This window comes from Nicotiana attenuata, unplaced genomic scaffold (genome assembly GCF_001879085.1).
Source record: "Nicotiana attenuata strain UT unplaced genomic scaffold, NIATTr2, whole genome shotgun sequence".
NCBI lineage: Eukaryota > Viridiplantae > Streptophyta > Magnoliopsida > Solanales > Solanaceae > Nicotiana > Nicotiana attenuata.
In genome coordinates this window covers 101,005-118,095 of record NW_017671663.1, presented here as the reverse complement: position 1 = coordinate 118,095, position 17,091 = coordinate 101,005, and the positions used below count along the sequence as shown (strand labels likewise).

Here is a 17,091-nt window from a genome sequence, read left to right as displayed (position 1 = left end):
TTTAGGTCCCCTATTTTAAAAGAATAATCGAATTTTTGAAAGTTTAACCACCTCATAATCAAACTTTATATTATGGGGTCAAAAGTTTCAAACTCAATCATCGGGTAAGTTCTTAACTCTCATATCCTAACCCACAAATGTGTAAAATAAAAATACATGAATATACGGAGTTATAGTTTAATTGAAACCAATTTTGAGGAATATTACTCCCTTCGTTACCCTACACAACTGTGTTTGACTAAGTACGAATACTAAATAAAAAATAAAAAAAATTAAAACAGGAAGTTTTAAGTATGATATGAGATCTATGTAGTTATAAGAAGAAGAAAAAAAGGACGCATTTAATATTAAATTATTTTTAAATTTAAAAATATTAATTTTTTATAATAAATTGACTATTCTTAAATAGTATACCCATAAAATAAAATACAACGTGGAGTTTAGTATAAAATTTTGTAATTTAAAATAAATAATTCATGGTTAGCACATGAATTTAAGTTTCCGGAACCAAACCGTCAAACATTCTCTTAAGTTATCAACTCCCAAGGAAACTCTTCAATAATCAGTAATAAATCAGAACAAAGAATCATTTGCGCTTTGTTTTGGTTTGATTTGTTGGTTTTTTTCTCTATTTGGTTTTAATTATCAAATGGAATCGAAAGATAGAGTTGGAGAAATAGATCGGTTAGAGAGGGCTTTGTTAGTGGAGCATTTCTCAGACGAAGAAGAAGAAGAAGCAGTTGTTTATACGGCGTCGTTTGAAGAAGCTGAAGATAATTTCGTAAAATATCAAACAGCTCGATGGGTATTGTATTCGTTCCTGCTACTATTAGCATGGGGAATAGGGCTAATCATGTTGCTTTACTTGCCCCTTCGGAGGTATATTTTGCGCAAAGATATCCGCTCCAGAAAACTTTATCTCACTCCCAATTCCATTGTTTACAAAGTAGAGTAACTCCTTTTTCCCCCAAATTAATTTGTCCTTTAATTAATTATTTACTGCCTCCGCCTGATGTTTAATTGTGCATGGAGTTTTACAGCTTGTTTGAGTGGTTGTTACCTATTGTATCCTATCGTATTATTTGTTTTCGATCGTTACTTAAATTTTATTGTATCGTATCATTAAGTCTGTCGTCATTACGTAACGATGAAAAGTGTCACTTTGTGCAATGACGGATTTGGTGTGGTGGCGACGTTACCTTGGTTTACTCTCATCTCGTCCTTCCTTATTATTAAATAATCATATTTTATCATTTATTCTACTTTTTATATAATATTTCTACTTCGTATCCTATTTTTTTCTTAGTAATATTGCAAGTCTATTCTTCATATTGTTGGTGTGTGACATCATGAAAAAATGACGGCAAATGATACAATCGATCCAAACATTGTATTCATCAAATAATACAATAAAATACGATACATTAATGAAACGACATGTAACAACCATCCAAACAAGCTGTTAAGAAAGAAAGAAACCCTTTTATTTGTGTGATCATTGAGGGTAAATTGGGAAGGTTAAAGTTATATTGTTTCTGAATATAGAAAGTTGTCATTTTTTGGGGGCATACTAAAAAGGAAACACCTCACATAAATTGGGATGGAGAAAGTACTTGTTTTGCTTCTTTGACCATGTACCATATTGACGTGTGCATGTTATTGTATAAAAAAGATTTTTTGTACACCCTTATTTAATCCATTTGTGCTAACTTGCAATCTTCAGTTTTTGTGGTCTTGGTCAGTTTGATTAATTAGCTTGATATTATGCTATTATGTTCCATGAATGCAAATGTGACTTTTACTTGAATTGCATATAGTAAGATTTTCTGCATGTGTGTGAAGCCTTTGTTTAGTAGTATAGGTGACAAAACCAGTTCCATTTCCATGTTTTGGGGATTTGAAGAAGGAGAAATATGTTTTATTGCCATCAGTTGCTGACATCATTGTTGAACAAGGTAAAAGTGACTTTCTTACTCTGCTGTTTCTGCTGTTGGGATATGTGGTCTATTGCCAAGTTGACATCTTTTTGAATTTTCTAGTTGAGATGGCATCCCCCAAAGAGAAACTTTTAGATGGATATTATTTATTTATATATGTTCCCAAATGAACTTGGATGTGTTTACCTTTTATTGATGACTAATATTTCTTTGCCCAATAGTGTTCAAGTTACCCATGCATGAAAAAGGAGAATATATCGGGTTCTCATTTCATGTCTTCGTTGAAGTTCCTTTTTGATCCTTACCACATGAAGTAACCCAAATGCACCTGACTTTCTCCTAAAATAAGTCATAGTAGTTAGTATGACGTGGGCCTTCTAGATGCTCCTGGATGTGAATCTTGTGATAAATTTCTAAACTTGACTGGGAGGATACAAGAGAATTTTAATAACTGGCTGGAGCTTTTTGACTCGACCTACAATGTGGTACTTAAAAGAAGTTGAAAAAGAACCTTTACCACAATCGTCTAGTCGTGACATTCAATAATGTTTGGTATTGAATATCAATCTTTTGCTTAATCTCCTATGGAGCTGATAAAAAATTAAGGATCAAAAGTACAAGTAACAGACCAAATGGAATGCTTCTTTCTTTTCCAAAGAACGGAAAGTGACAACAAAAATTAAGGACAGGAAATTCATCTTTTGGTTAAAGCTTCACCATAATCTTTCTCTGTTATTTGGTCAACCAGTACTACACCAGGTGCATAAAAGCTCTACTGCTTGGAGGCATTTCTTTCTAGATAACTTCTTGTGGATTATCATATCAAAAGTCTGCAAATACAGATAACAAACACTTGCAGAAATGCACTTCTGTGATATCTTTCAGTTTTAGGCTTGGTACAACCAAAACTTGAGACTTCTGAATTGATGTAATTGCCAGGTTACTTACAGTCCCTGTGTGGGGTATATTCGGTAAGAATTGAAAATGTTGGTGTGAGAAGGTCCCCGAGTGATGATCTCCAAATCCAAGGAATTGCAGATCCTCTTAATTTCAGGAAGGTATGCTTTACCTCTAGTTATTAACTTCTTGTTAAGATTATTTTCTCTTGGAGAGATACTAATAATTCCTCCTTAAGTGAGCTTGCTATAGGTTTGAAAATCGTGCTGTGAATCTAAGATATATGTTGACTTGTGAACCAATGATTCGTTTTCTAGGCTGTTCTAATGCGACTATCAAATCTTAGAAGTGAAGCATTCTCTAGACAAGCTTCAGCTGTTGATGATACTTCGAATTTGAGAATCGGTTATTCCTCTGTTGCTTCGGTATGTTGTGACTAGATCAAGTCTTTTGTGTTTCTCGATCTCTTTTATGCATTTCCAATAGCAAATTCTTGGTCTCATTTTTGTGATTGGCAGATGTCGCCATCGAGATCCATCAGACCTGATTCTTTATCTCATTCGGGAGACCTTGCTGTATTACAGAAGCTGGAAGAAGTTGGGAGTTCCGTTAAGGTAAAAACAATACAACTTTCCCTAAATCAACATGGGTATGTCTTCTGCTATCTAGTAATGCATGGGATTTTGTTCAGAGGGTTCAAAATCTGATTGAAGAACACCACCTTCAAACACCAGAACATCTGGCTTATAAGGTAAGTGCGTGTACACAGGAAAGTCATATTATTCAGCGGCCAACTCTGTTCATTACTTTCAATAGTTATATCACTTTGTTATTAACTGCACGGGCACATTTGTTCATTCCAGATGTTTGGCAAATGAATTAGGATGTTTCTCTAGAAAAGCTACAATTTCAGATGCTTTTTACTATGTGGGGTTTGCTTCCTCATTCCATATCAAATTTTGTTTGCTCAGAGTAGCTTTTTTGGAAGAAGAATTAGGTTGTCTCTAGTCAACATAGGTAACTCATTCAATTAACTGTCTCATCTAGAGTTTAAAAAATCATTTTTGCAGTGTTTATTGTGGAGATATCTGCTGCAATAAATTACATCTCATTTGTACTTGAATACTTCTTGTTCAGACAGTTACTCCCCATACATATAGACTGACTTTTGGAGTAATTGGCAAAGCATTATTGTGGTATTCAATCGCCCAATGATGGCGATGGAGACAATTCAAAATAATTTGGTTATTGCAATTTAATGCATTATGAGTCTTCATATGATGACCACATCAATGCAATAGTAGGTAGATTCATTAATGTGCATTAGATTTGGAGGGCGGAGGCCCATTCCCTGCGGTGTGAATGAAAACAACTCCAAGAAAAATACCTTTTATCCCATTAGCATGCAGTCCCTCGACTATGCCAGAACAGGAAAATGACACTGCATAGTCGCTCTCAAAATAATAGCCGAAAAAGTGTACTCCCTCCGGTCCAAAATAAGTGATTTTTTTGGATGTTTTCACACAGATTAAGAAACTCACCTTTTAGCATTAATTAGCAATAAAATTGACCATGTTAACCTTTACTATCTCACATAAACACTCCTAACATATATTCCTACACGATTTAGTCCAAGGACAATGTAGGATTAAAATAATTAATTCATTCTTGAAATCTGAAAAAATCACTTATTTTGGACCACAAAAAAAATACCAAAAAATTACTTATTTTGGACCGGAGGGAGTATTTGTATAATTTTTATATAAAACATATATATATATATATATATATATATATATATATATATATATATAGTGTGTATGTTCTATATAAAAATTATACAAATTTTATACACTTTTTCGGTTACCAAATATAAATAGTTTTTGTGCGCGGGATAAAAGTGAAAAAAGCTCATGTCAAAATCCAGGTACATTCCCCCACTAAAAGGTCAGTTTTGCTCCTTAAAGGGTAGCCCGATGCATTAAAATAGAGTAAGATGACATTGACACCAAGAAGGTTAAGGTTATACTTGGAAACAAAAGTTTATTCAGTTTATAAGATTATGTATGGACTTCTTAGAACCATTGTTTAAATTTTGACCTTATTAAGAAAAGTAGCCGCATGTTAGAATTTTTGAGGTTCTCACAAAATTTGTAAGCACCAGGAATTCAGCCTCCTCAATGTTGAAAAATATTGGTCATCCATCAAGATTTGTGGCAAAATTATGACGATCATTAGATTTTTTCCGTATTGTGGGTGAAAATTCTAGTGATCATGATCAGGATCAGGAGGATTTTGTCACAAATCCTTACAATCATAATTTTGTGAAATTATGACAGACATTCTTTAAAAATTGCGCCCGGGCTATTTTTTAAAAACTTTTGTTGCCGGAGTCAAAAAATCAACAATGGCACAAAAATATCCTATTTGTGTCATCCTTCCAAGCATATTCAATTTTTAATATACAATGAACCAAACATCCATTGAACTCCATATGCACTAAATAATTTCATGACTAATAATCTTTGTATTACAATCTCTACGTTATAATACTTGCCGTATTTTCTCCACAAACCAAACAACCCCGAAGGTTATTATTATGGCGTAAGATATCAAAGATTATTCTGATACGTTGCAAAAAGAAAAGTAGAATTTAATTGAGTATAAAAATAGAATAATGAGATATTATGGATATCTTAATATTCAGCGGTGTCATTGTGTTTGGTTCACGTGATCCTTTTTCCAGTTAGTTTAATAGTCTGTTTGGCCAAGTTTTTTTCTTGGCCAAAAGTATTTTTTTTTTTTGTCAAAAGTACGTTTCTTTTTAAAAAAATAGATTTTTGGCCAAGCTTTTTGAATGAAAAAAGTGCTTTTGAGTAGAAGCAGAAGCAGTTTATAAGAAGCAAAAAAAAGTAGCTTATCCCCAGAAGTACTTTTGAGAAAAATATACTTAAAAGCACTTTTTAAAAGTTTGGTCAAACACTAATTGTTACTCAAAAGTGCTTTTCAAATTGATTAGCCAAACACAAACTGATTTTCACCTAAAGTACTTTTTTGAAAAACACTTTTGGAAAAAACACTTTTCAAAATAAGCAGATTTTAAAAGTTTGGCCAAACAGGCTATAACTCAGTTGACAAACAAATCAATTGATTTTTGTGTCCTTTTATCAATTATCATTGTCCTAGCATTTGTATTTTCTGGCCACAAGTTAATTAATTCCAATCTCCATAAGGTCTTTTGTTTGGACAACCCCTTTACCACCTACTGTTAATTCCTTCAATTTTCTATATTTATTGGTGATGGTGGGTGCTTATTTTCCTGATTCCTAAGTACTATTTGCTCTATTTCAGAACCACTAGTACCCACCAATATTATTTTTCTAACTTTGGTGTAAAGAAGAAAAGATGAAAAACTAAATGTTCAAAAATATTTTTTGGTATTAGAAAGTCAATCGCCCTACTGAGGGATTTGGACATTGCATGATTGATAAAGAAGAAAGTGTCCCCTACCATAATTTCTTTTTAATATAGAGGGACTCGAAAACCGAAACCCCTAATTAAGGGTAGAGGAATTTCATCTATCCGACCCCGATAAGTCAGTAGAGTTTTACTCAAGGGTAAAAATGATAAAGCATTTCGCAAGCTTGAATTCCTATAAAAAGATCGTTCCTACAGAGGCGGCTCAACAAAGCCGGTGACCTAAAGCCAAACCTTGATGAGTGGTCTTAAATTTTTTCCCCTTTTTTTTATAAAAAAATTATCCATTTTACCTCTTTACAAGTAATATTATTCTATAAGCAATATAACATTTGGAAAAAGAAAAAAAAAGCAAGTCCTTTTATCTGATCAAGTATATAGATCGGTTAGTGTATTATCTTCTACTTGTATTATATTTTTTAATAATTTTATCAAAAATAAGTCTAAATCATCAATATCTTTCGTGGTTAAAGCAATATCTTTTCACATTCCAGTCACCTAGTTATATTAAATTCTTTTACCTCCAAATAGGAAACCAAAAATATTTTCATACGCTTCTAATTCTTCAAAATTTTGAAGTTTGTAATCTTAGTTTATTAAAAAATTGTACCTTTTTTCTTTTTCTTTAAAAATTGATTCATAAACCTGCTACTAGTGAAAAGTGGGGGCCCTAAAATTTTGGGGCCTAAAGCCCTTGCTTTACTTGTCTTATGCTTCAGCCGGCCCTGCATCCTTACAGTTTCAATAAGCAATTAAAGGGCTACGGCTTTCGCTTTCGCGCGGTCCTTTTAGACCATTTCCCACAATATTGATTGGAATGAAATGTTAAATAGACTCCGGCCGCTTTCTTGAAACTAATTGATAAACACTTAATTTTTATAGAACAAGACAAAATTAGTTGCACATCTTGAATGACATCATTTTTAGTGGCAAACCCCCCCCCCCCCCCCAACCCCAATATTGAATGATTTACATTTTGCGGTACATCTTTAAGCAACAAAGTCCTAACTAATTGAAGCAGTGGCGGAGTCACCTTATAGGAAGGCTAGGTAAAAAGAAAATTGTATACGTATATATACTATGTATTGACTCCCTTTAATTTTCTAGTATATTTACTTTTATATGTCATGACCCAAAATCCACTAAGGATCGTGATGGCGCCGGACACTGCTGTCAGGCAAGCCAACTAAAATACTTAATTAGATTCCAATTTAGACAATTTTGAAAACCCAGAGTTTCCTTCTAATTTCATAAGTAAAGAGACAACTGCTTCAATTCAAATTAAATAATTAGCAATTAATATAAAATATTTCAAAACCATCCCAGAACCCGGTGTCACAAGTGCATGAGCAATTTCTAAGAAATAATAAAATACAACATCCGTCCGAAATACAGTGGACAGAAAGTAAATACAATATACTGGAAGGGACTATACTAGCTGCGGGCCGCCTCGAATAATGCGACTCACCTAGTCCCCAAATCATTCGTGCTGCTACGCCCAGTAGGCCACTAGAGTTACATATAAGTGTAGTATGAGTACTAAAACAACGTGTACTCAATGAGTATCCTGTCTAATCTCGAAGAAGTAGAGACGAGATGGTCGACTTCGACACTTACTAGTGGTCCAATAATGATGTCAACAATTCATTAAATCGTGGACTCTTATAAACATGATTTTAATCCAATAGGAGGAAACAAGTAAACAATTATTTCTTTTATAGGAAGTTTCCCAAAATTTCCTTTTCATTACTTATCCAAATATTCTCAAGCCATGAAGAGGCAATAACAACTTCAATAAGTTCAAGGCAGCAATACAAGCATGCGCAAATCATGCCGAGGCGTACGGCCCGCTCCAACAGAAAATAAACTGTGCACTGCCGAGGGGCGAACGGCGCGAACCATAGATGCAACTATTACCCCGCTCGCGAACTATCCATGCGACGCGGTCCACATGAAATAAATAATCCCCCTGCTCGCGAATCATACGTGCGACGCAGGTACACATAGAAATACATGCTCAAATAGCCAATTAAGAATTTATCGGGGAATATTTATTCAAATAAAAGCCACTTTCTCTTTTAACAATGTACGAAAAGAAGTTTAATTCTTTTTGAGATTATTTATTAATTCGATGTGGTTTAAGCAATTCGAGTTGTCAATAAGTTTACAATTCATCCAAGTATAGCATGCTTTTGGGTCCTAGACTACCCGGACAATAGCATAATAGTAGCTACGCATGGACTCTCGTCACCTCGTGCATACGTAGCCCCCACAAATAGGAGCACATAACCAATTAATTCACCTATGGGGACAATTCCCTCTTACAAGGTTAGAAAGGAGACTCACCTCGCTCCGAAGATCCATAACTGGCATTCCACGCCCTTCCGAAGACTCGAATCGATGCACAACGCTCCAAAACTAGCCAATATTTATGTAAACCCATTAATATATGCTAAGGTGCTCATTATAATCCAATTTATAACAATTCCTAACCCCGATAGAAAAGTTGACAAAACGCCCTCGGGCCCACGTGCCCGGAATCTGAAATTTTTCGAAGATAAAGTTTACCCATAACCTCACGAACTCAAATGTATGATTTTCTCTAAATTCCATACCCAAAGTCGTGGTCAAAATCCAAGAATACTAGTTTTCTAGGTTTTCCCTCAAACCCCAAGTTTTTACAAATTTCAATGTCTAAATCCATATATAAAACTTGTATATACTCAAAACTAGTAGAGATCACTTACCTCATGCTTGGTGATGAAAATGACACTCCAAAGTTGCTCCAAAAATCGGCTCCCATGGAAGAAATGAAGTGAAAATGAGCCAAACTTCGATTTTTAAAAGAACCCCACTGCCTCCAGCAGTTTCCGCATCTGCGGAAAAATGACCGCATCTGCGGAAAAATGACCACATCTGCGGTTATGACAGCAACCAGCACTTTTTTCCGACACGGAAATGAGCATAACTCTCTCATACGATGTCCAAATTCGACGATTCTTTTTGATATGGCTCCATAATTACGATACGGATCTAATGGTTCAATAAAAACTTAATTTGGAGATCATTTGCTTAATATGGTACCCCTTTATGTCCAAAGAAACGACGTTGAAACATCAAATAAGAGCGCAATACAACCCGAAGCACACCCGAGGCCCCCGGGACCCCGTCCAATCACACACCTCAGTCCCATAACATAATACGGACCTGCTTGAAGCCTCAAATCACATCAAACAACGCTAAAATCATGAATCGCACTCCGATTCAAGCTTAATGAACTTTAAAATTTCAAACTTCTATTTTCGATGTTTAAACCTATCAAATCACGTCCGATTGACCCCAAATTTTGCACACAAGTCATATTCATCATTACGGTTCTACTCCAACTTCCGGAATCGGAATTCGACCCCGATATCAAAAAGTCAACTTTCGGTCAAACTTCCCAGAAATCTTCAAATTTCTATCTTTAGCCAAATGACTCCAAAATGGCTTACGGACCTCCGAATTCACTTCCGATCGCGCTCCCAACTCCAGAATCACCATATGGAGCTACTCCCAGACTCAAAGTCCCAAACGGACATCGATAACACTGAAATGCACTTCAAGCCAAACTTATGAAATTTCTTCCAAAATGCTAACTTCCACATTGGGCGCCAAAACGCTCCCGGGTCATCCACAACTCGATCCGGGCATACGCCCAAGTCCGAAATTATCATACGAACCTGCTGGAGCCTTCAGATCCCAATTTCGAGGTTGTTTACTCAAAAATCCAATCCTAGTTAATTCTTTCAACTTTAAGCTTCCGAAATGAGAATTCTCTCTCCAAATCAACTTTGAACTTCCTGCAATTCAATTCGGACCATGCGTACAAGTCATAATACTTGAAATGAAGCTGCTCATGGCCTCAAACTGCTGAACGACGCGCTAAGGCCAAAAACGACCGGTCGATTCGTTATATTATATATTTTTGTACCCTTAATAAAAATTCTGGCTCTGACATTAATGGGGCACTTGCAAACCTTCTCTCTGCTCCCATTCAATGCCCAAGTAAAACAGATATTTTATAGAGTGGTGTGCTACATTAGAATAGTTCCTATGAGACCACGCAATTTCCTATCACTGTTGAATACTACTCCCTACTGCCTGTCTATTTTAATTATTGTGTCTATTTCGTACGTACCTTAAGAAATTATTAATAAGAGCACTTTTTGACTATTATACTCTTGTTTAATACTCTTTCGGTTCATAACAAGTGACCTTTGGCCTTTTTGTTTTGATCCAAAATAGGTGTCCATTTACATAATCAAGTAGGAATTAATTTTATTTTTCCAAAATTTACCCTTATTTACATATCCCAATAAGTCAAGGTAACAATATGCAAATTTTAATTAAGGGCAATTTAGTGAATGCACATTTTTTCTCTAAAAGTTCGTATCTTCTTAAGAGTGTGCCAAAGGCTAAAAAGTCACTTATTATGGACCGGAGGAAGTACTTTTTACTTTTAAGTTTTCTATGTTATGTAGTCAATATTTTACTTTCAAGAACATTTATTACTAAGCAAAATAAATAAATAAATAAATAAAATAATTGTACCTTGATTTTCTAAAATAATACTCCCTCTGTTCCAATTTATGTGAACCTATTTCCTTTTTGGTATGTTCAAAAAAGAATGACCCCTTTCTAAATTTGGTAACAATTTAGCTTAAACTTACAATTATACCCTTAATGAGAAGCTTTATAACCATACAAATACTCTAGGGCCCTTTTTGACTTGTTTAGGACCACAAATTTCAAAAGTCTTTATTTTTTCTTAAACTCGTTGCCCAGTTAAAGAGGTTCAAATAAATTGGAACGGAGGGAGTATCTATTTTGGACCAAATATATTTAGTAACTACGACAACTAATATGGACAAGAAGGAGTACTATGACAATGACAAGTTCCTAGCTCATTTCTACCTCGTCCTTTACTATTATTATTCTGCTTCAAGGTAGCAAACCAAAGAGTTACTTCCTCCGGTCCACTTTAATTAACTTTTTGGCATTTTTTGTGATTCATAATATTTGATTTTTTCATATATCAAGAAGGAATTAACTTTTTTTTTTAAAGTTGCTCTTGGAGTAAAAGAGCCTAGGAGTATTTTTTATATTTTTAATGAACAAATTAAGGTTAATATGATCAATTTCATTGTAAATAAGTAAAAAAATAAAGTTGACCTTTTGGAATAGTAAAAATTATAATTAGAAGAAAGTTCTAGAAAGATGGAGTAATATCTTTGATATTTGTGGTACTTAACAAATACCTAGATATTCTAGAGTGTTGGATATTTAAGGAAGATATTAGTAGAATATGATAGAATCGTCTAGATTATTTTTGTATCTAGAATCATCCCTAGACAAGTATAAATAGGAGTAGCCTTAGACATTTGTAACAAAGCCAAAATCAAGAAAGCCTTCTTTCCTAAACAAAGTTTCCCTTTCCAAAACTTTCATTCGCTTTTCAAAGCTTCCCTTTCTTTAGTTGAATCATCCAATCTTAGTTAACGATCTTGGGCTAGCAGAAGGTCTCCGAATAATACTTTTCTTCTGCTATTCTTTACATGGTATCAGAGCCGTAATTGGCTTCTAGATATATTTGCAAGGTCGGGTTAGTGGTTGATTCAACTGGTTTCTCTAAATGGATTTGGGTGGTCGTGCTAATGGACTAGGGATGAAGTTATTGAATCAGTCCAACTACAAGGTATGGAAGACTTGTATGGAGGCATACCTTGTTGGTGAGGATTTGTGGGAAGTTATCAATGGGAGTAACACAAGTCTTCCTGCTGACGCACCAGAAAATAGCAATGCGCGTAAGAAGTGGAAATAGATTAATGCTAAAGCGGAGTTTATCCTAAAGAGGTTTATCTCTTCTAATTTATTTGATCATATTATAAGGTGTAAATAAGCTCATGAAATATGGAGGACCTTCGATCGGTTGTTCAACAAGAAGGATGAAGCTCAGCTATAGATTTTGGAGAATGAGTTAGCTAACACCACTCAAGGTAATCTCTCTATCGCCGAGTATATTTTGAAGGTTAAAAATCCGTGCTCCAAAATTTCTCTATTAAATTCGGACGAGGATATCTCTGAAGCACGGATAAGAAGAATTATAATTCGTGGTTTAAAAGCAGAATATATTTCCTTTGTTACATCGATTCAAGGATGGGTTCAACAACCATCTTTGGAAGAATCAGAGTATTTGCTGTCGTCACAGGAGCTACTAGCCAAACAGATGGTTGGTGTATATATCAAAGAAGGAGAAGAAAATGCTCTTGTCGCCGATAAGAGGAACTTTAAAGAGAAATCAAGAGATATCATGCACTTTCAATCATCAAGTGGTTCAAGCTCGCCAGGAAAGAAGGGGGAGTCTTCCAGCAACGGTAAAAAACCTTTAAAATGTTACCGTTGTGGCAAAGTCGGACACATAAAAAGATATTGTCGAGCCAAAGAGAGCAATATGGCTCAAACCAAGAAAGTTGATGGAGAAGAAGAAAAAAAAAAGATTGGGGAAAGTGCTTCGCAGCGGAGACTCGAGCAATAAATGCCATCACTTCCATAAATTTTGAAAGAGACTAGATCGTGGATTCAGGATGTGGGCACCATCTCACTGGAGATCAATCCAAATTCTCCACCTTCGCGAATACAACAGACATGATGTCATTGTTACGGTAGATAACACAGTCCAAATATGGAGAAGGAAGACACTATTGTGATCAGCGAGAAGCAAAAAGACACTATCACCATCAACAGTGTCTTTCATGTTCCATGTATGAAGAAAAATCTATTTTCGGTTGCAAACGTTGTAGATGTTGGAAACTATTTGCTATTTGGCCCACGTGATGTGAGGTTCCTCCGAAATATCAAGTTGCTTAAGGCAGATATCATTCACTCAGGTAAGAGAGTTAACGATTTATATGTCTTTATCTGTCTCTAATTCATATATTGAGAAGATGAGTAGCAATGATAACACACATCTTTGGTATGCTAGACTTGGACATCTTAACATGGATAAATTAAAAGCCATGGGATATTGAATTTAGTAAAAGGATTGCCTAACTTAAGAAATTTTGGCGGAGGAGAGGTTTGTGAAGGATGTTAATATGGAAAGGTACATCGTCTTCCATTTGACAGATCCTTGTCAAGGTGCAATGCCCTATTAGAACTTATTCACAATGACTTGATGGGGCCAGCGAGAACTCCTTCATTTTCAGGTTATTCTTATACGCTAATTTTCATTGATGATTTTACTAGATTCACTTGGGTATATTTTTTAAAGCACAGGTCAAAAGTTTTCAATAAGTTTGTGAAGTTCAAAGAAACAGTTGAAGGTGAACTCGATTCCAGACGGTTGCGAACTGATAATGGTGGTGAGTTCACTTCAAATGAGTTTCTTTCCTTTTGTCGTCAGCATGGCATTAAAAGAAAACTCACATACGCTGATACGCCACAACAACATGGAGTGGCTGAAAGGATGATTCGACACTTAGTTGAGACATATAAAAGTTGGCTTCATGCCAAGAATTTACCTTGAGCCTTGTGGGCTGAAGGTATGAAATATGCAACGTATGTGATTAACAGGATGCCACTTTCTCCAAACAAAACGAAGTCTCCCTATGAATTAATGTTTGGAGAAAAGCCTAGCGTTAAACACCTCAGGGTTTTTGGCTCTATTTGTTATGTTCATATTCCGGATTATCATCAGAGCAAGTTGGATGCCAAGGCAAGAAAATGCATCTTTGTTGGATATAACAAAAGAAAAAAGGGTTGGAGGTGTATGGATCCTAAAACTCATCTCTTCATTATTTCGAGGGATGTCATATTCGATGAAGTCTCTTTGTATTATAAAGTTGCGCAATAAGGGGCATGATTCTAAACCCTTGAACCTTGAAGCATCAAATCTACCCATCACAGTTACTTCTTGAGATAATGCAGTTGTCGGGGAGCTAAGAGAAAGGGGGAGCCCGAGAACTCAACGACATGAAACTCAGCAAGGAGATGATTCAAGTGTTTCAGGAAGGCCAAAAAGAGCTATTATCAAGCCAACTCGTTTCAGAGATGAAAATTTCATCAGCACATACTTATGTTCTTTTGCAGGACCAATTAAAGAACCTTCAGTCTTTGGGGAAGCAAGACTAGCCAGAAAAATAGTGCTGAAATCTTCAGCAAGACACGTCCTAAAGCATCGGTTGAGTTCTTCTGCGACAAGCTTGGGATAGCTTCCAAAAATCACTTTAAGGGGTGTGAAAAAAATAAAAAATCACTTTAAGGGGTGTGAAAAAATAAAGTTGATTTTTTGGAAGAGTAAAAATTATAATTAGAAGAAAGTTCTAGAAAGTTATGGAGTAATATCTTTGATATTTGTGGTACTTAACAAATATTCTAAAGTCTTGGATATTTAAGGAAGATATTAGTAGAAGATGATAAAATTATCTAGATTATTTTTGTATCTAGAATCATCCCTAGACAAGTATAAATAGGAGTAGCCTTAGGCACTTGTAACCAAGCCAAAATCAAGAAAGTCTTCTTTCCTAAACAAAGTTTTCCTTTTCTTCTTTAGTTGAATCTTTGAATCTTAGTTAACGATCTTGCGCTAGCAAAAGGTATCAGAATAATACTTTTCTTCTGCTATTCTTTACAAATTAATGTTAAAAGGTAGATTCCATAACTATTAAAATATTAGTTAAATGAAAAGTCTAATTGAGCAAAACAAAGCTTTGAAATTCAAATGAAAATTAAATGGAGAAAAAAGGGAAGTATGAAGGGTTCTTGTCTCTCAAAAATTAAAGATTGTTGAGGGAATTTAATGAAATTTAAGTAGTTCAAAAAGATAAGAAAATTTTAATTTGAATTGACAAGTTGTGTTCCATAAATAGGATTGAAGGGGTTAGTTGGTATAGTATATTAAATGGAGGCACCCAAAACTAACAGTTGAATGTATTAATTTCTCACACTAGTCTAATCTCTATTCAATACTACCATGTCTGACTTCCAGGCATATAGATATGCACGATTTTGACGTTCAACGGTTTTCTTTTTGTTAGAATTTAGAAAGAAAAAAAAAATGCTTTTCTTTTTAGGTAACTGAAATGTCCAAATAAAATGATACTACTAATTTTACTCTCCATTAATAGTTAAAGTCAAATACATGCATGCAATTATGAAATGAGCTCAAATATGCCTTTATTTTTGATGAAAAAGTGTTATAGTCACATTGTGAGTAAGCTAGGAACGTAACCAACAAATTCAACCTCGAGCACGTAAAATTAAATTTAATAAAGTTTTTACTCTATTTTTTCCAATTATATCCCTCAAATAATCACACGTGCGTATTGAGGTACAACAAAATCTTATTAGTAGATTACAAAAGACGAGTCAACATATTCTTACATGAAATTGTAACGAAATATTTGCTTAAGAAAAAGGATGTTGTGTAAATTGCAAAAGCAAGCAATTATGAAGGGATGCAATTTAAATGTGTTCATGATTTTGCCAAAAAGAAAAAAGAATACGGACATTAGGATAAAATGTAAAAGAATAAGGTGTGAATTGCAAAAAAAAGTGCAAAAGAGATTCTGGCACTTCTATTTAGTGGGCGTTTGGACATAAGAATTGTAAAATTTCAAAAAAAAAAAAGGTGAAAAAAGATTTCTAAGTGAAAATGGTATTTGAAATTTAGAGTTGTGTTTGGACATTACACATAATAACAACAATAACAGATCTACCACCAAAGGATGTGGTGCAGTGGATGGGACAGCTCATTCCTTAACCAGAGGTCTCGAGTTTGAGCCCTGGGTATGGAAAAATCCTTGGTAGGGAGCGCTTCCCCCCCGAATGGGGCCCTACGCGGCGCGAATCCGGATATAGTAGGGCTCCAATGCAGGTACCGGACACCGGGTGGGAAACCAAAAAAAAAAAAAAACAAATTGAGTCTAACCCCACAAGTGCTGGAGCGGATGCACGCGACACCACTTCGTCAATTTTTTTACTAAATATATGTAGTAATATTGTGAGGAAATGGATAAGTACAAAAAAATGACACGACATAAATTATCTTTTGGTGTGTTGATTATATGCTTGATTTTGTTTTAGAAGGTCGGAAGTTCAAACTTCAACTAGGTTTTTTTTTTTTTTTTTTTTTTGCAAATATTTGAGAGAGCTTGTATAGTTAAAAATTATGATAAAGTAGAATTGAACCCAAGATATTTTCTAACTTGACACTCAACAGAACCAATAGACTAAGAATATTTCTTGTCCAGAAGTATGATAATTGAAGTTATTATTCTCGTACTTCTATAAATGCGACACCGCTTACAAAATTTCCTACGTACGCCTCTGTACAAGTGGGGTCAAAGAAGTATAGTGTAGACTCAGATCTTATCTCTACCTAGTAAATAAAAAAGCTATTTTTCGGTAGACCCTCAGCTCTCAAGAGAAGGTGAAGAAGAAGAAGGAAAAGAAAGAAAAAGAAAAAGAAGAAGATGAAAATGGAGAAGTAGCACAAAAAATAACAACAAGAAAATAACATACACATAAGAAATACATACTATTAATATTTAATTAATTAAATAAATTCAACTTTAGTCCTCAACTAGAGAATATTCACGTTGTTCATCTCCCCGATTCTGCAAAATGCTCAACGGGTGCAGTTGCAAAAGTAGAATTTTCATCAAGGAAATATAAATATAAAAAAGTAAACACACGAAGAAAAGTTAAGAGAATTCACCATCTAATATATATACATGAA

The 17,091-nt window shown here is 34.7% G+C and overlaps 1 protein-coding gene across 3 annotated transcripts; it reads left to right on the top strand.

Moving 5' to 3' along the window:
- The first annotated feature begins 484 nt into the window (after positions 1–484).
- LOC109209569 lies at positions 485–4,011 on the top strand. Of its 3 annotated transcripts, XM_019372872.1 has the most exons (7): positions 486–946; positions 1,862–1,955; positions 2,877–2,995; positions 3,152–3,259; positions 3,353–3,448; positions 3,526–3,585; positions 3,698–4,011. In XM_019372872.1, exons 1-7 carry the CDS (start codon positions 650–652, stop codon positions 3,710–3,712), a joined length of 789 nt encoding a protein of 262 aa, XP_019228417.1. In that variant the 5' UTR covers positions 486–649; the 3' UTR covers positions 3,713–4,011. The 3 variants fall into 3 exon arrangements, with proteins under 3 accessions (XP_019228415.1, XP_019228417.1, XP_019228418.1); XM_019372870.1 differs by having other exon boundaries at positions 485–946; positions 3,526–4,011; XM_019372873.1 differs by having other exon boundaries at positions 716–879; positions 3,526–4,011.
- Positions 4,012–17,091: the final 13,080 nt, after the last annotated feature.

Bases quoted from the DNA above. Each gene is read 5' to 3' on its own strand.
- LOC109209569 (XM_019372870.1), top strand. From the start codon at position 650: ATGGAATCGAAAGATAGAGTTGGAGAAATAGATCGGTTAGAGAGGGCT. The intron at 947-1,861 runs GTAGAGTAACTC...TTAGTAGTATAG, and splicing joins CCAATTCCATTGTTTACAAA to GTGACAAAACCAGTTCCATT. The intron at 3,449-3,525 runs GTAAAAACAATA...GATTTTGTTCAG, and splicing joins AAGTTGGGAGTTCCGTTAAG to AGGGTTCAAAATCTGATTGA.